The 20,717-nt window shown below is 44.3% G+C and overlaps 1 protein-coding gene across 2 annotated transcripts in view; it reads right to left on the reverse strand.

Annotated features, from left to right (window-relative positions):
• Positions 1–560: 560 nt before the first annotated feature.
• Positions 561–20,717, reverse strand: part of RETREG1 (reticulophagy regulator 1) — a 149,605-nt gene continuing 129,448 nt past the window's right edge. For both annotated transcript variants that reach the window (XM_024209989.1, XM_024209990.1), the window contains 4 exons: positions 19,258–19,395; positions 15,783–15,847; positions 4,473–4,599; positions 561–2,556 (listed from right to left, as the gene is read on the reverse strand). In XM_024209989.1, the coding sequence (XP_024065757.1) occupies positions 2,045–2,556; positions 4,473–4,599; positions 15,783–15,847; positions 19,258–19,395 (842 nt within the window). In that variant the 3' untranslated portion in view covers positions 561–2,044. The remainder of the gene's footprint in view (positions 2,557–4,472; positions 4,600–15,782; positions 15,848–19,257; positions 19,396–20,717) is intronic.

Raw genomic sequence — 20,717 nt, forward strand, 5'->3', positions numbered from 1 at the left:
TGCCCATCCAGTTTCTTCATGTGTTGTACCCTGTTAATCTTCTTGTTACTTGTACTATCACACAGGGAAGCATACTATTGTCAAGATGTTCTGAAAGCTTCATCGGTGACTTGTAACTTGTACTCTTCTAACTATGTAGATTGTCTTAAACATGCATTAAGGAAACAGTGTTCTTTATTCATCTGAGAAACTGAAATGGCTTTTACACTCACTAATTTCGTGACCACAGCCTTTGTGTGTGTTTGTTTACTAGATGGGAATGCACAAGCTGGGAAAAAGTCATAAAAAAACTTAACAGCTAACACTGCATAAAATATATGGCTGTATTTTATATATTTTTCAGAAACTTTTATTAAATGTCAGGATGATGTAATTTTAAAAACTACATTTTGTGGCCTCTATATCCAGTTTTCACTTCTTTCAGGATGGGTTAGATAATGAAGGCACAGGCTCACTTTTGTACCGATAAAGGACAGCAAACACAGTTAATATGCATTACTGACACATAAGCACAAGCAACGATAAAGCTATTGTCAAAAGTCTTCCATAGCTTTCCTTTACCTAAAATCTTTTTGGCAATCTGTCTAGCTTTTAAATGCCTCAGAAAGAAAAACAAATTTAAAACTGTGCTACTTTAAAACAAGTTTTTTTCTAAATATATTCTATTAGGGAAGAAAAGCTGACCTTGCTATAAGCTTGGTTTGTACTTTCTGAGGGTTCTAGATAACAACATTCACCTGTAAAATGCCAGCAAATAGGAGATCACATAAAGATTAGTGATAACAGCTGACATGGTCCCTCAACCCTGCTAACAATTTACAGCACATTAATAAAACTAGCTTTACTTCTTCCTATTAATCTTTGTTTACCTTAAATGGGCATTGCCTTTCATCTTTGTTTAAAGGTGAACCAAAAATCTTGAAAAAAAACCGGACTAAGTTACTTGTTTAAGATCCCAAGCCAGTCTGAGTATGTGAGGAGTTAAAAATTACAAATAAATATTTTTAAACAAGTTCCTCCTTCACTTGTATGCCAAGAAGTTTCTGTGTTTCTTCTTTAACATCTGGCCTCACTGAACACCAGATACAGCTTAAAGAATAACTCTCTAATGACTTCAATTAGGAGTGATAGCAGCTGTCTCATGAAAAAACCAGAACCCTGACTGCAGGTATTGGCAGGTAAAAAGCCTCTCTGTTCACCTTTAATATTCTTGGCTTCCCTATTCCAAACTAAAATTAAAAAACAAAACAACAAAGGCCTTGTTCAGTTTACATGATATTTATAATCTAAAGTGTAACATTGTTTTTGCCTTGCTTTTTATGGACATTACTGACTGCCCAGTACCAGACTCTAGCAGAGAATACAGCAGGTGGTCAATTTAGTAGCATGCCATTTCATAGCTCTACAAGCCTAAAACATCAGAGATAACTTGGAAATGTATCAGCTTATCAAGAAATTAATTTGAAAGTTTACATATGCAACACAACTTTTGTTAATTTTGATGGCATTGCACACATCCTTAAATTTGAGGTTTATGCTGAATAAAGTGTTCATGGACATCAAACATGCCACACACAATAACCATAGGGATCTAGATATTCCACTATAATAGAGGCAGATAAGATTTTGCTAATCTCACTGCATCCTATTCATAATTTCTCTTCACTGTACATATCGTTAACTGCTTTGGATGCTTGAAAACTAAGTGGAAACAAACTGAAGGTGAAGAGCATTTGGCTGAGGACCTCGAAATCTAGATTTGGCAATTTAATTTTTCCTTAAATAACAACTGACCTCTAACATTCATCAGTGACCAAAGAGTGGCTAGATACTTCATTTCCATGCTACTACATTGAGGCACAACTATCAGAAACATTAAACTATCAGGGTCAGCTGATATGTATCCAATTAATTCACTCTGTGTAAGGGAAATTATTACAACACATCTGAAGTAATAGTTAAAGCTTACAGCTGAGCATTTTCCTTTTTTTTGCATTTGATTTTTTGTTTCACTTCTGCTACGTTACTAGCTCCAATTTCCAGGTTAATGACCTCCAAGCAGATTTGAAAGGAAGCCTGAAGATTTCTTTTTTTCCTGTGGCTTTTCTTCGTGGCCTTGTGTAAGCCCCAGTTCACTCTCAATCTGCTCAAGCTCTGATTGGTCAAGCAGTTCAAAATCATCAGCTTCTTCCGTGTCTGTCTCCTCACTCAAACTGGGGACTACCTGTGAGGGTGCTCGTTGTGTGGACTGCAACTGGTCTTTGATGGCGGCAGACACAGCAGCTGCAATAACATCACCAGCAATATCACTCACTAAGTTAAAGGTTTGGTCACTGGTCAAAGGAAGGGAGAGGCCTGTGGCAGACTGCCTCTCTTTCCTCTGTCTGGGAGAATGAGCCATCTTGGAAGGCATCTGTTCCTTTTTTCTCTTCTGATGGGTGGGAATGCCAATGCTCGAGTCATCATCGTCATTTGTTCCTGCGCCATTTTCTAGAGAGGGAAATTCTGCAAGATCTCTGGCAAAAGCTTCTTCATGATCACTAGGTCGGTCAAAATCTATTAAGTGATTAACAGTTGAAAATACTGTTAGCAAACAAGGGAGAATGAAAGAACACAAATTATTATTATTAGTAAAGTTTATTCCCTACCACAATTTTGTGATTTAACAAGGAGAGCTTTCTGGCACCATTCAAATTAGATGTTTCTCAGATTATATAATCAGTATTTCAAAGCTGCGAACATCATTGTTGCTCAAAATCTGACTACATTACTTCAGTGAGAAAACATTAATAATTTAATGGGAGAATGTCAGGTTAAAAGTAAATATTAAAAGCTTCCTTAGATTATTAAAAATGTAAAAATTAATTTCCTTTTTACCATTTACACTGTTTACATTTTACATTTCACTAGGCCTATAAAACGAAAGCTGCCTGGTGAAACTCATCTTGCAGTCCTCATGCCTGAGCACCATGCTGATAGGGGTTGGTTGTAAAATCTGCTTGGGAATGTCTGAATCCATTAACAAATCTCTTTTCATTAAGGTATGAAAAAATATCATGAAAACATTTTTGTTACTATCAAAGTTGTATGTAAAACATTCCCCACAAATTTTGAACACAAAACCTTAGCAAAACTGACCAGTGTAGTTTCACTTTTAATGGTTAAAAGTAAATTGGATTTTAATAGTTTTGTTTTTAATAATCCAAAGTGTTATTAGTAACATGAGGAATTTTTAAAAAAATTAAAACTTCACAGTGTGCTTTTACGACCTGATGCTAGAGTCCTTACTCTATTAAAACACCAACTGACCATAGGCTTGTAAACCAGGCCTTAAGGAAGTGAATTAAGGAGAATATATATGAAAAGAACCTTTGTTCTAATGTGCACTGAGGATAAAAAAAAAATTAATCTGACTGAATTTATTTTGTTTCATAAGAACAAGTGATGAGGCATTTTGATAAAGGCTAACAGATATAAAAGCCCTGAAGTTTAAATGAATCATACTTATTTATCATTAATTTATATTTTTCCACCAAATACTGCTGTTTGATTACAACTTGTGATAGCTACTTTAAAAAAAGAAAGAATTAAATGACACTGATTTGGCATTTATAACTATCCTGCAATACTATCCTACTTGTAATTTTAAGTAACCTCCATCTTAGAAAAATACAGGACCTGCAGAATAGCAGAACCACTAACTGAACAGATTACATCAAGACTACTGTAGTGACACCAGATACAGTACATACAATATCAATGACATTTACAATACTATGGTCTTTCTCTTGATCTAGCTAGGTGAAAGTTCTCCATAACTTATTCAGAGGGCCAGATCCTGAACTCCTTACTTTGTTTCTATTCAGTCCTCACTCAGGCAAATTCCCATTGGGAGATTGGTTGAGTAAAAACAGAGTAAGGATCTCATGATCTGGCCTTGAAAAAGGCATCCTTGAGTATCTCCTTCTAGCATATGAGCCTCTCCATCCAATCCTGGCTCAATGGTGCCCATCTCCCCCAAGATTCTATTATTTGGAGCCCATTAATGCTTTTCTTTAATTGGCTGCTGGAGTGGTTACCGAACATGTCAAGATATGCTCTTCCTCTTCCTTCCTTTATATCCACATAGTACACACACACACCAAAGAGCAAGAGAATAAATCCTGTTTTTCCACCCTGCCTGAGAACTCTGGTGGAGATTGCTGGTCTTGCTGGCTCTGAATGTGTTTAGTTTAGTCTTTGCTGCTGATGTTATTTAAGTTATACATTGATGTGCTGCATAATGTACAAGACATAGATAATCCTTGTCCAGCAGATGTCCCCAAAACACAATAAATTAAACCTATTGCAATATATTTTAATAAAAAATGTCAGCTTTTACAAGGAATTTGTCATGTCCTGACGCACCCTAAAAATTTTAGATAATTTCCAGTACTGTAATAAATGAAGACTTAAATGAAACCATTACATACCATCAGATGTGTCTGTCTGTGGAGTGTATCCCTCAGATAAATTAAAGGTCCCATTATCAGTCCAAGATACCTCTGATACATCTGTGTCAGACACCGATAACTCTTTAGCAATAACTGTAGGACTAATCTATAAATATACAAAAATACATGAAATGTGGCATTTTTACACTCAGAGAATTCATTTTACAGTTAAGTTAATGCCTAGACACTGAAAAACAATTTAATACATCTTGCTTGTGATATTACATAGACCAGGGTGGGCAAACTACAGCCCAGGGACCGCATCCAGCCCTTCAGACATTTTAATCTGACCCTCGAGCTCCAGTCGGGGAGCGGGGTCGGGGGCTTGCCCAGCTCCGCGCGGCTCCTGATAGCAGCAGCATGTCTCCCCTCCGGCTCCTACACGTAGGGGCAGCCAAGGGGCTCAGTACACTGCCGCCGCCCCAAGTCCCGTCCCCGCAGCTCCCATTGGCCAGGAACCACAGCCAATGGGAGCTGCAGAGGCGGCACCTGTGGATGGGGCAGCATGCAGAGCTGCCTGGTCACGCCTCTGCATAGGAGCTGGAGGGGGGACATGCCGCTGCTTCTGGGAGCTGAATGAGGTAAGCGCCACCTGGAGCCTCCCCCCCGACCCCCTCCCCAACCCCCTGGCCCAGCCTTGATCCCCCTCCTGCCCTCCGAACTCCTTGGTCCCAGCCCAGAGCACTCTCCTGCACCCCAAACCCTCACCCCTAGCCGCACCCCAGAGCCCACACCCCCAGCTGAAATCCTCACCCCACCCCCACCCCCCCAACCCCTTTTCCCCAGCCCGGAGCCCCTTTGCGCACACTGAACATCTCATTTCTGGACCCACCACAGAGCCTGCACCCCCAGCTGGAGCCCCCCCCCCGCACCCCAACCCCCAATTTCATGAGCATTCATGGCCGGCCATACAATTTCCATACCCAGATGTGGCCCTCGGGCCAAAAAGTTTGCCCACCCGACATAGACATTCTCCCCTGCTTAAATGTAGAAACCAGTAGATAACACTTACAATACATCTATGCTGCAGCTGGGAGCATGTTTCCCAGCTTAGGTAGACAGACATGTGCTAGCTCTGCTTGAGCTGGTGTGCTAAAAATAGCAGTGTAGCTGGGGGTAGCACTGGTGGCAGGTTAGGCTAGCTACCTGAATATGTACTCAAGGGGGCTGGGCAGGTTTGTACTCAGGTGGCTGGCCCAAGATACTGCCCAAGCTACTCCCCAGCTACAATGCTATTTTTAGAGCACAAGCTTGAGCAGGGCTAGTGCATCTTTCTACCTGAGCTGGGAAGTTGCAGTGTAGATGTACCTTAATGGTATGATGTATTTGAACGTATGCAATTATATAACACATTTTGATGTCTCTGATTTTATAGATTCATAGATTCTAGGACTGGAAGGGACCTTGAGAGGTCATCGAGTCCAGTCCCCTGCCCGCATGGCAGGACCAAATACTGTCTAGACTATCCCCGATAGACACTTATCTAACCTACTCTTAAATATCTCCAGAGATGGAGATTCCACAACCTCCCTAGGCAATCTATTCCAGTGTTTAACCACCCTGACAGTTAGGAACTTTTTCCTAATGTCCAACCTAGACCTCCCTTGCTGCAGTTTAAACCCATTGCTTCTTGTTCTATCCTTAGAGGCTAAGGTGAACAAGTTTTTTCCCTCCTCCTTATGACACCCTTTTAAATACCTAAAAACTGCTATCATGTCCCCTCTCAGTCTTCTCTTTTCCAAACTAAACAAACCCAATTCTTTCAGCCTTCCTTCATAGGTCATGTTCTCAAGACCTTTAATCATTCTTGTTGCTCTTCTCTGGACCCTTTCCAATTTCTCCACATCTTTTTTGAAATGCGGTGCCCAGAACTGGACACAATACTCCAGCTGAGGCCTAACCAGAGCAGAGTAGATCGGAAGAATGACTTCTTGTGTCTTGCTCACAACACACCTGTTAATACATCCCAGAATCATGTTTGCTTTTTTTGCAACAGCATCACACTGTTGACTCATTTAGCTTGTGCTCCACTATAACCCCTAGATCCCTTTCTGCCGTACTCCTTCCTAGACAGTCTCTTCCCATTCTGTATGTGTGAAACTGATTTTTTCTTCCTAAGTGGAGCACTTTGCATTTGTCTTTGTTAAACTTCATCCTGTTTAACTCAGACCATTTCTCCAATTTGTCCAGATCATTTTGAATTATGACCCTGTCCTCCAAAGCAGTTGCAATCCCTCCCAGTTTGGTATCATCCACAAACTTAATAAGCGTACTTTCTATGCCAATATCTAAGTCGTTGATGAAGATATTGAACAGAGCCGGTCCCAAAACAGACCCCTGTGGTACCCCACTCGTTATGCCTTTCCAGCAGGATTGGGAACCATTAATAACAACTCTCTGAGTACGGTTATCCAGCCAGTTATGTACCCACCTTATTGTAGCCCCATCTAAATTGTATTTGCCTAGTTTATCGATAAGAATATCATGCGAGACCGTATCAAATGCCTTACTAAAGTCCAGGTATACCACATCCACAGCTTCACCCTTATCCACAAGGCTCGTTATCCTATCAAAGAAAGCTATCAGATTGGTTTGACATGATTTGTTCTTTACAAATCCATGCTGGCTGTTCCCTATCACCTTACCACCTTCCAAGTGTTTGCAGATGATTTCCTTAATTACTTGCTCCATTATCTTCCCTGGCACAGAAGTTAAACTAACTGGTCTGTAGTTTCCTGGGTTGTTTTTATTTCCCTTTTTATAGATGGGCACTATATTTGCCCTTTTCCAGTCTTCTGGAATCTCTCCCGTCTCCCATGATTTTCCAAAGATAATAGCTAGAGGCTCAGATACCTCCTCTATTAGCTCCTTGAGTATTCTAGGATGCATTTCATCAGGCCCTGGTGACTTGCAGGCATCTAACTTTTCTAAGTGATTTTTAACTTGTTCTTTTTTTTATTTTATCTGCTAAACCTACCCCCTTCCCATTAGCATTCACTATGTTAGGCATTCCTTCAGACTTCTCAGTGAAGACCGAAACAAAGAAGTCATTAAGCATCTCTGCCATTTCCAAGTTTCCTGTTACTGTTTCTCCCTCTTCACTGAGCAGTGGGCCTACCCTGTCTTTGGTCTTCCTCTTGCTTCTAATGTATTGATAAAAAGTTTTCTTGTTTCCCTTTATTCCTGTAGCTAGTTTGAGCTCATTTTGTGCCTTTGCCTTTCTAATCTTGCCCCTGCATTCCTGTGTTGTTTGCCTATATTCATCCTTTGTAATCTGTCCTAGTTTCCATTTTTTATATGACTCCTTTTTATTTTTTAGATCATGCAATATCTCGTGGTTAAGCCAAGGTGGTCTTTTGCCACATTTTCTATCTTTCCTAACCAGCGGAATAGCTTGCTTTTGGGCCCTTAATAGTGTCCCTTTGAAAAACTGCCAACTCTCCTCAGTTGTTTTTCCCCTCAGTCTTGATTCCCATGGGACCTTACCTATCAGCTCTCTGAGCTTACCAAAATCTGCCTTCCTGAAATCCATTGTCTCTATTTTGCTGTTCTCCCTTCTACCCTTCCTTAGAATTGCAAACTCTATGATTTCATGATCACTTTCACCCAGGCTGCCTTCTACTTTCAAATTCTCAACAAGTTCCCCCCTATTTGTTAAAATCAAGTCTAGAACAGCTTCCCCCCAGTAGCTTTTTCAACCTTCTGAAATAAAAAGTTGTCTGCAATGCAGTCCAAGAATTTGTTGGATAATCTGTGCCCCGCTGTGTTATTTTCCCAACATATATCCGGATAGTTGAAGTCCCCCATCACCACCAAATCTTGGGCTTTGGATGATTTTGTTAGCTGTTTAAAAAAAGCCTCATCCACCTGGTTAGGTGGCCTGTAGTAGACTCCTAGCATGACATCTCCTATGTTTTTTATCCCTGCTTGTTGCTCCAGCCTCCTTTCCCACCACTTGAAATCAGGCTATGCTAAGGAAGCCTGGGAAAACACCTTGTTTATAGATATATAGTCATTGTTTCTCAGTCATATTTTATGTAGATGCTTATTCTATTTGCAATAAGAACTGCAGCACTCTGCAAATACAGCATGTGTATTCATGCTTTAAACACACAGCAAAACCAAACCTAGCTAAACTTGAAAATAATTATTCTGATGGTGTTTTATCTACACATGTCCAGTCACACTACCTACAGTTTTTTAGCCTATTGAAAAAAAACCCTTATGCTTCAGAGCACAAAACTACCATTAAGTGCTCAGGATTGACTTCCTCTACAGCATCTGTTGTCAGAGTCAGGTTTCAGGACATCATGGACTATTTGGTCTAATCCAGTATGGGAATTCCTAGTCCTAATCATTTATATCAAATAATTGTCATTTAATGCACTCTCTCTGACTATACTGAGAAGAGCCATGGTATACAGTTATACAGCATACTAACATAGGCTGGAAGTATTTTGAAGTCTTTTTGTGTATGTATTATCAAAGCTACATAACTCTATAAAGGCATATATATATAAAATGGTATATTCATTTGCATGCAATGTAACACCACGTTACAAGTGGTCATATGAGTTTAAATGATTCCACAAGTCTTTGACAAATTATGTGGTTTAACTATAAAAAGAAGTTGTTACTCATCTTGTGTCCCCCTGTGGAGGCTTTGAGATGTGTGTCCCTGTGGGTGCTGCACTGTAGGTGTGTCTGCATCCCTGCGCTGGTGATCAGAGAACTTTGGTAGCACATGCACTAGCTCTCCTCATTCTGCGCCATGAGGCTAGCCAGTATGCACAGGCTATCCATCCTTCTCTACCACAGAGTCCCATATTGGGAACTCTGAAGGAGAAGGGCGGGTTGCAAAGCACGCCTAAGGACACACATCTCGAAGAACCTGTTTCTGCACAAGGTAACTACTTCTTCGAGCAGCGTCCCTATAGGTGCTCCACTGTAGGTGACTCCCAAGTAGAGTACCCCTTTTGGAGGGCTGGGACTTCGGAGTCGGGTGAGTTACAGATGACAATACTGTGGAGCCGAATATGGCATCAGAGGCGAGTCCCCAGTAATTGCATAGTGCTCTGCGAAAGTGTGGACTGACACCCATGTCACTGGTCTGCAAATCTATGAGATAGGGACATCCTTGAAGAAGGTGACAGATGAGGAAATCGATCTTGTGGAATGTGTACGGATCGAGTCTGGAGGGGTCACACTGCAAATTTGGTAGCATTGTCTGATGCAATTCGAGACCCACTTAGTGAGTCTTTGGGCTGATATTGCTGAGCCCTTGGAACTTTCCGCCACAGAAAGTAAGAGTATGGGACTTCCTGAAGGCCTTTTTCCTATCAAGGTAGAAAGCTAGGGCTCTCCTAACATCTAGGGAAGTGGTCCTCAACCCTTCCAAACTATTGTACCTCTTAAAGGAGTCTGATTTGTCTTGCGTACCCCAAATTTCACCTCACTTAAAAACTACTTGCTTACAAAATCAGACATAAAAATACAAAAAAGTGTCACAGCACACTACTACTGAAAAGTTGCTTACTTTCTCATTTTACCATATAATTATAAAATAAAGCAATTGGAATATAAATATTGTCCTTACATTTCAGTGTATAGTATATAGAGCAGTATAAACAAGTCATTGTCTGTGTGAAATTTTAGTTTGTACTGACTTTGCTAGTGCTTTTTATGTAGCTTGTTGTAAAAATAGGCAAATCTCTAGATGAGTTGATGTACCCCCTGGAAAACCTCTGAGTACCCCCAGGTTGAGAACCACTGATTTAGGGTATATAGTATGGCATCCCTATTGTCTTGGTGAGGCTTGGATAGAAGACAGGAAGGTGAATTGATTGATTCATGTGAAACTGAGAGGCTCCTTTAAGGATGAATTTTGGATGTGGCCTAAGTGTAACCTGTCTGGAAAGAATTCTGTGTAAGGTGGAAGCACCATCAGAGCTGCTATCTCCCCTATTCTTCTAGCTGAGGTAATTGCTATCAGGAAGGCCATTTTCATCGATAGGTACGTTAAACAGGTGGCCATGGGTTCGAAGGGGGGCCTAGTCAGCCCTTTCAATGCCAGGTTTAGGTCCCATGTGGGGATAGGAAGCAGACGTTGAGGGAAGAGGTTTATTATACCCTCAAGGAACCTTTTAGTGGTTGAGTGCGACAGCACTGAGTATCCTTGTATGGGTTGGTGAAAAGCTGTGATAGAAGCTGTGAAGAATCCCTAAGTTGGGATGTAGGGTACGTCCTTCAGCCTGTGAGAGAAGGGGTGGAAAGGTCAGGAGAGAGATCTGCGGGCACGCCGTGAGCTGTGTCAGGTAAGGGTACGAGGTCTGTCTTGGCCAAGTAGAAGCAATCAGGATGATGTGAGCTCCATCCCTTTTTATTTTTAGCAGAACCTTTATCAAAAGAGGAAACGGGGGAAAGGCATAAAGAAGGTCCTTGTTGCAGGGGAGGAGAAGAGCATCGCCCAGAGAGTGCTGTCCCATCCCCGCCCTGGAGCAGCAGTGTGGACACTTCTTGTTCTGGTAAGTGGTGAACAGGTCTATGGATGGTGTTCCCCATTGTTCGAACAGGTCATGGAGTACTGATGGGCACCTCCAACTTGTGATCATGCAGGAATTTGTGACTGAGGTTATTTGCTATCGAGTTCTGAGTGCTGGGAGGTAAGCCGCAGACAAAGTGACGTTGTGAGAGATGTACCAGTTCCAGTCTCATTGCCTCCGTGCATACGGAGGGTGACCTGGTCCCCCCGAAGGTTGATGTAGTACATGCAGGCTATTTTGTCTGTTTAGGATCTTTGTATGTGATCCTGCTATCAGAGGGAGGAAATGGATGCAGGCATTCCTGACCACTCTCAGTTTGAGGAGATTGATGTGTAGAAGCCATTTAAATGTGCACCCTACCATATGAGTGATGCGTAGATGGTAAGGAGCAACGATGGTGATGTCTGCGAGGTGATCACTTTGCATGTATTGGCTGGGTCTAAGGCAGTGGTGGGCAACCTGCAGGCCACAATGTGACTCATCAGGGTAATCTGATTGCGGGCCGCGAGACATTTTGCTGATGTTGACCATCCGCAGGCACGCACCCCCCGCAGCTCCCAGTGGCCGTGGTTCACCATTCCTGGCCAATGGGAGCTGTTGGCCACAGGGATGTGCTGGCCACCACTTCCCGCAGCTCCCATTGGCCGGGAAAGGCAAACTGCGGCCACTGGGAGCTGCGGGGGCCATGCCTGCGGACTGTCAACATCAGCAAAATGTCTCACGGCCCGCAATCAGATTACCCTGATGGGCCACATGCGGCCCGCAGGTTGTCCACCACTGGTCTAAGGAGTGTGGGGAGGTAACTCACACTTCCACCAGTCTAAGGAGTTTTTGACTGGTAGGTAGTGACAGGGGTTTGTCCAGCCTGTCCCCGTTTGATCTGTGAACCAAACTGAACTATAGTTGGAAGTATCACATGTGGAGTCTGGTATGTGGTATCACAGCTGTTCCTGCCACCATATGCCCCAATGGTTAGAGGCAGTCTGGCTGGTATCTGTAGACTGCACTGAGCCGTGTCTATCAATGAGACCAGGGATAGGAACCTGTGTTGAGGTAGGAAGGCTTTGGCCTGTAGAACATCAAGGTCGGCCCCTATGAATTCCAGGTGCTGCACTGGCCTGAGGGTTGAATTCTGGGTATTGATCTGTAAGCTCAATTCTGTAAACAAGTGTATCGTGGTCTCGATGAGCCTCCTGAAGTGATCAGGCTCTGAGGAGACAATTGTCCAGGTATGGGTAGATCATTATCCCTTGCGAGTGTAAATGAGCGGCCACCACTGGGAGAACTTTGGAAAATACTCTTGGGGCCAATGAGAGTACGAAGGGAAGACTCTGTATTGGTAATGGTCAGGTCCCAGAGTGAATCTGAGAAATCGTCTGTGAGCTGGTAGGATTGAAATGTTAAAGTAGAGGTCCTGTAGGTCGAGGGCTGAAAACCAGTCTCCCTGGTCCAGTGATGGAATAATCATCGATAATCTGACCATCTTGAACTTCTGAGCTTTGACAAACTTGTTGAGAGTCTGAGGTCCAGCATGGGTCTCCAATCTCTCTTTCTTTTGGGTATTAGGAAGTAACAAGAGTAGAACCCCTTGCCTCATAGATGTTGAGGTACTCCTTCTATGGATCCTAACTGGAGGAGTCGATCTATCTCCTGTCGTAGTAGACTCTCATGAGAAGGGTCCCTGAAGAGGGACAGGGAAGGGTATTGTGGAGGGGGCAGGGAGGTGAAGTGGATGGAGTATCCAGATCAGATGATCTCTAAGACCCATCTGTCCGATGTTCCGTGTTCCCAGGCACTGTGCAACGCTGCCAAATGGGTGCATAATCATAGTTAGTTGCAGGGAGTGGTCTTGTGGCACCTCAATCTGCCCATCAAAAGTGGTGCTTACAGGAAGGGGACTGGGTTGAAGATTGTGGACTGGATGGCTTGAGCTTCGGGAATTTCCCCTTTTTTCTTTGAGGCTCATAATGGCGCTGTTATGGGAATTGAGTCATATATGGTCTGTGTTGGGATTGGGCGCTAAACCGTCTCTTTTGCCCTGGTGTATAGATTCCCAGCAACCTGAGGGTGGCCCTGGAATTCTTCAAGGTATGGAGGGAGGCATTGGTCTTCTCAGCAAAGAGCTTTGCATCCTTGTAGGGGAGGTCTTCTATTGTGGTCTGCATCTCCTTTGAATCCTGACAAGTGGAGCCATGACGCCTGCCTCATCACCACAGCCGTGGAGATGGATCTAACTGCCATGTTGGTGGCGTCAAGGGCTAACTGTAGCAATGTTTTTGCCACTAGTTGTCTCTCCTGGATGATGGCCTTGAAAGATTCCTGATGACTCTTTGGCAGTTTATCAATAAAGTCATTCAACTTATTGTCGTTTGTGTAATCATATTTTGCCATGAGCGCTTGATAGTTGGCAATGCGGAATTGTAAGGAGGACGAGGAATACACCTTCCTGCCAAATAGATCAAGGCGCTTTCTATCCCTGTTGTAGGATGTTGCCCTGGAATGGTGTTGTTGGCCAAGGGAATTCACAGCATCTACCACGATGGAATGGTGGTGGGTGGGAGAAAAGGAACTCTGATTCCTTTGTGGGGACATAATATTTCTTGTACGCATGCTTGCACATCGGGGCTATCGATGCCGGGGTTTGCCACACCATTTTAGCCAGGTCTAAGACGGCTTCATTAATTGGGAGGGCGATCTTCAAGGAGGATATCAAGGAACTGGTGTGTATCCTTGACCTCCTCCAGTGGATGGAAGGACAGTTGTAAAGGCATGACCCCTTCATCCAGGGAAGAGAATATGGCTTTAGATGTTACTTCTTCCGTGTCAGCCTCTTGTTCCTCCATTTCCTGAGGCTCTGAGGCTCTAGTTGCCATGGCCAAAGGAGTGTTCTGGGAGGGTTTTCGGGCAAGGCTTGAAGCTTGCGAGGCAGGCTCTCGATGTGCCACCTAAGGGTCCCAGTATGGCCATTATGGTGGCATAGGGCCTGGTGTAGGTTTCCATAGGTGGCTGTACCAAGATGGTGGTGGTATACCATCTGCTGGTACATTCCCAGATCCTGTTGATAGTCGGTCGCATATGGAGCTTGGGAGGAGTCCTGTGATACTTCCTCTGGCTCACTGTCTGACACCTCACTAGATAGTGGAGGGGCATGATATGATTGCAGGGATATCCTCTGTGCCCAGCAAAAACATGATGCCCTGACGATGGTACTGAGCGGTGGAGACTCAGGTGCCTCCATTATGCAGAAGTCTCTGGTCTGGTGGAATTCTGCTGGTACCGATCCTCCTGGTGTCAGGGAGATGGAGACCTTGTCTGTACCGGTCTCTCCGGTGCCGGGCGGGCTACTGTCACTAGCAGTACTGAGGTCGACTTGCATACTAGGAGCATCTTCCTAGGATGTTTGTCCTTATCTTTCAGTACTGATGATTCAGTGCCCATGCCCAATGGGCCTGTGGGCAGTACTGGATACCAATGGTTGCCATGAGGCGTGAGTGCCGGACTGAGATCTCGGTGCCGAGTATACCGAGCGAGATGGCTATTGCTTATGGCTATCCCTAGGCTCACTGAGGGGACTTCCTGATCTCTTTTTTGACTTGACAGAGGAGTCCCCATTCCATTTCCTCGACCCACTGTCCTTCAAAGTTGAAGGCTGTGGGGAAGACCGGCCACCGGAAGGTTGAGGTCAAAGAGCTGCCTCCATGAAGATATTTTTTTTGGTGAAGCTCTCTGTCCTTGAGGGATCTCGGCCAGAGCTGCTGGCAGAGAGTACACCTTTGTTTGATGTAGCCCTCGCCCAGGCAGTTGATGCACTGAAAGTGCTTGTTCGCAACAGGGATCGCCTTGCTGCAAGTGCGGCACTTCTTGAAGCCGGAGAACTGGGCATACCCTTTTTGGGGGCAGGGGGTGTCCTCCCGCCCACCGGGGGTTGACAAAAGAATAAAGTCCTTTTCTTTTTCATTTCTTTTTTTAAGGCAACAGGTAAGAAAAGCAAATGAAGAGGCTTCAGAGGAAGCTAAAAATTGCAATTGTAAAAGGGGTTAACGATCTGTGAACAGACAGCTAATGGCTCCGTCTCTAGCCAGGGAAAGTTGAGAAAGAACTAAGGACAGTTAGCCCGTGCATACTGGCTAGCCTCCTGGCACAGCACGAGGAGAGACAACGCACGTGCTGGCTCAACAGACTCTGCTACCAAAGTTCTATCAGCAGCGCAGGGACGCAGGCACACCTACAGTGGAGCATCCACATAGACACTACTTGAAAAGAATGTTTCTTTACATATTTTGAGGTTAGAGAGGGGGTGCTGCAAATAGCAAAATGAATCTGCTTTACAATGATGTCAGTTGGGCCTCTAGGCACTATTGTAATAATAATAAGAATCTGTATCTCCACTCCTGAGAAGTGGGATAGATTCAATTGCTGTGAAATTCTGGTATATTCCTTATGCAGCCAATACCATAGGGGTGTAACATCTTGTAGCTTCCCCAGATGAATAGCCCAGTGAGCCAGCTATTTGGGGGACCTGTAGTCATAGATGTGGTTAGTTTCTGAGTCAATTTCTCAGGATGGAGACAATGAGAGTCACTTTTAGAACATGATGTGATGCACATGGCTGTGTTCCTGGTCAGCAACAGCATGTCTCTTATTAGGAGGAAAAAAAACTAGTCTTTCATAGAGCACAGAGACCAAGAGAAGTTTTCATGCTCTTCAATGCTTTTTTACATAAAAGAACTGACTAAAATCCAGTCACCTTAGGACACAGGGCTGATATGTCTAATTCACTGTCATCTTCCATGGATTTTGGTTTTGCGGTTTCTGAAAGAAAGAAAATTACAGTTAGTTATTTTCTATCCTATCCTGATGACCAAGCATTTCTGAGTTATTTCTATTGTCTCTGTTGAGCTACAGCTCCTTAAATAATTCAATCATATTATGGGCTTCATTTGTTAACACAATGAATGATTCATATATTATATACAATAGGCTGGTGTTGTAAAACAAGCTGACTCAGAAGCTGGATATTTATTGAGCTATTATTCTGTAGCATCTATAGCTGGAGAGACAACATGCGTCTGCACTGTCTTGCCGCATACTCATCTGCCTTTATTATGTTTATTTCTTTTAAAAACCTGTTGCTCCTTGCTGTGTGAAGTGCTTTGAGACTATACATCCCTGAAACTACATTGCGAGTACAAGTTAACACAAATTAAACAATTCAAGTAACTACAATTCAAAACTATGCCTTCCACATAGCTAGTCTAGTGTTGAGATGGCTGTATTCTATGGATTTAAAACAGGCAGTGGGTATGCAAGCTATGCTATTTTCATACCGATTAAAATATATGTAATTTCTGGATATGTGCATATAGGTCTTCATGCACAGGATTTCCCCCTCCTTTGTTAGGGTTACCATTCGTCCGGATTTTCTCGGACATGTCCGGCTTTTTGGATTAAAAATAGCGTCCGGGGGGGAATTTGTAAATTGCTACAAATGTCCGGGATTTCCTCCCCATGCAGAGCGCGGCAGGGCTGCAGGAAATTCAGCCACTCGCATGGGGCTCCGGCAGCCAGATCCCTTCCCCAGCAGCTTCAGATGAGCTGCTGGAGTCCAGCCCAGCCAATGTAGAGCTACTCCCCTCCCCTCCCTGCATTCTCAGATCGCCGGCCGGCCGGGCCGTTTGCATCGGGCCTCGGTAGCTCCTCCTCCTCCCCTGCTCCCCCTCCCCTGATGCCCAGCGCCCCGCTCTGGCAGCACTGTGCGGGGGCAGGGACCGGGTTGTGTGTTGCACTGGGGAGCGCAGCCATGTGTCGGGCTCCACGCGGAGCCCGACATACTGTTCTGAGTGGCAGGATAAATGGGCCAGGGGGCTGGAGAAGGGGCAGGGAGTTTCTGGAGGGGGCAGTCAAGGGACAGAAAGTAGGGGGGATTGGATGGGTCAGGGGTTCTGGGGGGGGGCGTGTCAGGGCGGGGATGTGGAGAGGAGTCGAGGCAGGCAGGGAGCAGAGGGGGTTGGATGGGTCGGGAGTTCTGGGGGTCCTGTCAGGGGGCGGGGAGTGGTTGGATAGGGCGTGGGAGTCCTGAGGGTCTGTCTGGGGGCGGGGGTGTGTATATGGGGTGGGGGTGTGGATAAGGGTCGGGGCAGTCAGGGGACAGGTAGGATCCTAGGGGGGCAGTTAGGGTGGGGGGTTCTCAGGAGGGCGCAGTCAGGGGACAAGAAGCAGGGAGGCTTAGATAGGGGGTGGAGTCCTAGGGGGCAGTTAGTGGCAGGGGTCCCAGGAGGGGGCAGTCAGGGGACAAGGAGCGGGGGGGTTGGGGATTCTGAGGGGGGCAGTCAGGGGGTGGAAAGTGGGAGGGAGTGGATGGGGGCAGGGCGGGGCTAGAGCGCCCCCCTAACATTCATCCTAACTACCTTCAAATTTGCACTAAAATGACCAAGTAGGTCTGGTAGTTTTTGTTGGGTCACAGGTGTCTCCAATTAACATACAAGGAACACACATTTTGCCTTCTCCCTTCTCTGCCCCTCTGTCAGAAACAGTCTCATCCTCCATCCATTTTTTTTAAAGAAGGAAGTTAACTGAAAGCAGCATTGTAGCCTAGCAGAAAAGCTGACAGACTCCTGGACCCCTTCAAATGCAATTTTTACTTATCTCTGATAGCACCCACAATACATCGGCGGGGCCCATCTTACACAGCACCAACCCTGGTGCGCGGCTGCCATCACCTCCCGGGGGGGCTCCCCAACCGGTGCAGGAGCTGCTGCTGTACACTGGCCTGCTCCCTGATGAAGTCCTGGAAGGTCTTTTGTTGCTCGGCCTGCCAAGCAAGTAAGACTTGGCCTGGTGGGACTGCTGAAAGGCCTGCAGGGTTTTCTGCAGTTCCTCTTGCTGCTTCATGAGCCACTGCACTGTTCCCTCCATGCTCAGGTTTCCACTCGCTAGCGGTGGCTTCTAGTCCTGGACAAGCCCCCACATGTAACGGGGTGCATGTCGTGCCCCATAGGATTTGGCCCGTTGGCCCCACTCTTTAAAGACTCAGGGACGCTCCAAGCTGGTGCAACACCCATGCTCTTTATTTTGTGTCCTTTCCCCACCACCAGTTTCCCACTATTTACAGGCTATTTACACAGCTTGGCCTCACACTGGCCTGATCAGCAACAGACTGGTAGGCTCCTTCCTCCCTGTGAGCCTGACCTTTCCCTCCTGGTCTCCGCCCCCCCTTCTTCCACTTCCCGCCTTTTAGCTCCTGCTAATGAAGCTGGCAGATGCGGGCAGCTTCCAGGCAAGCACTGGCTATTTACCCAGCCCCAATCCATTCCCCCTGATTGGGGCTGGGGCGGAGGGAGCTGATTAAGGGCTTTCCTAGCAGCGCCCTGCCACACTCCCTCATGTGAACAATCAAATAAGCAACATAATAATTTTGCTCATATAAAGATGACCCAGAATAAAAGTTTATCTGAGAAAGTCTGGGATGAAGATGGCATTTTTTATTTATCTTCCTAATATTTCAGTGTCAGAAGTATGGCCTTTTGATTTTATACTATAGTGCAATTTCATGGTTCAAAAATAGTTGAGTATATTATTCCATACCCTTCCCAGCAGTTGCTTTGGGACCCCCGCACACCTTCCAAAATAAACATCTTAATAAAATAAACAACAACATGCACTTATACAGTATCTTTTAGTTCAAAGAATCTCAAAATGCTTAAGCCTCACAATACCTCAATCGGTAAACAGAGACACAGAGAGGTTATGTAAATTGCCTGAAGTTGCACAGTCACTAGCATAATTTAGCTGGGTTAGAATCTAGGAGTCCTTATTTCAGAAGCCTCAATCTAATCACTAGACATTAGGTGCTTTAATGTGAATAGAACATATGCATTTGGAAGTACATGTTAACTCTGAGTAAGGTGGCTAGACTAATGTTTCATACTTTAAAACTAGCAGTTTTCCTAAATATATGAAGTGATGGGGCAGATCAAGTCTAATGAGAGGAGAAAACTCCTCACCCCATCCTAACCGGTCAGTCTGACATATACTGTTTAAATTTTGCTCCCATCCTTCAGTTCAGAATTCCATAATGACAAGTATACTCATGCTTGGTTTCAAAAGATGAACTGTGATGATTACAATATGAGCAGATTTTTGCCTAATTTTAGATATATAATATTTGAGACTGCATGTGGGAAAAACAAAACAACCCTCTCCCCTCCATATTAGTTACTTACCAGATCTCTCTCTCTTCTTTTGATTGATATAGTCCCCAATTCCAAAATCCAGTTTCAGCAGAACTGACTTGATTTTGTTGCACATCTTCTGCCCAAATTCATTGCACTTGAACAGCGGACATAAAAAGGCACACAGTACTGTAACACAAAACCAAGATATAAACAGAAAGGTTACTTAAATATTTATGTTTAAATAACTAACTAAAGATTACGCCATACATTTCATTAATATAAAGAGAATTACCTTTACGTAACTTAAACAACAGTAAATGCCACATCAGAGGAGTTACTGGTCTCCGTACGGTTCCTACTGATTACTAGTCCACATCACAAAAATTACCATTATATTCACATCAACTGGCACCTGTTTTCATAGTCTCTCTAGAAGGCTGGGCACTTAGATCAAACTACCCTCTGTTCTGCCCCCATAAATGCATTCTATTGAGGTCAGGGTAGGCAAAGTTTTCTGCAGCTGCTGCCTATGCCATAAGTTATCTGGGTAAACAGAGCTTTAGTCTCTAGTGACATCAATCCAAGCCCTCTCACAGGGACCTAAATTTGCTTTTCAAAATACATGAATAATAATAAGTCCTCTTCATCCTACTCTTTGTCCATTCCAAGTGCAAATCAGAAGCAAAATGATATCCCTGTGACACTTCCCCGGGTAGCCAGGGTTGTGAGGCACCTCACTACCACCTGTTCTTAGTATGAAGAAGTCTTGTCTGTATCTGCTGTGGATCTGTTTCCTGAAACCAGCAGCCTCTGGTGACACAAGCACTACCTTGCAGACCTCTCTCTTTCTGTGCAGGTTAGCGATAGGCACACACCAACCCGTGTGTCCTGGGAGCGTTCCCTACAGTGTCAGCTCTTTATTCACTGAACTCTCACAGAACTATCAGGTCTGGTGTTCCCAACGGAACAGTACACCACAGCTTACTAGTTATACCTTAGAACACAGCTCTGCTAAACACACAGCACTTAGATATATTTACAGAGAAAATAAGTATAACTTTATTATCAAAGAACAGAAATTCAAGTGACAGTGAGTAAGAATATTGGAAACAAATGGTTTCACATAAAACAAAATCATAACATGCTTTCTAGAGATTAAACTTAATTAATAAGTTATCCTTCTGTCTAAAAAAGCTTATCTCACCCAAAGTTCTCTCAACATTCTCAACCAGACCTGGTTGAGACCCCTTTTCCATTAAGCAAATTTTGCTATCCTACTTCCTAGGTGAAGGATGCCAGTGTGTCTCTTTGCACCCTTAAATATACCAGCACATACCTTTGATGTGCACCTCAAGATGGGTTTCCCTTCCCCTGTCTACCCCACTATTTATTTCTTCCTGTTCCTTTCCTCTCTTTGAAGAGTTCACTATCCTTCATTAGCATTTGGTTCAGACTGGTGAGTAGAGTACCACTGTGAATCAGACAATACTTCTTTTACATGGAAACAG

Source organism: Terrapene carolina, unplaced genomic scaffold (genome assembly GCF_002925995.2).
Source record: "Terrapene carolina triunguis isolate 2854851 unplaced genomic scaffold, T_m_triunguis-2.0 Scaffold48, whole genome shotgun sequence".
Taxonomy (NCBI): Eukaryota; Metazoa; Chordata; order Testudines; family Emydidae; genus Terrapene; species Terrapene triunguis.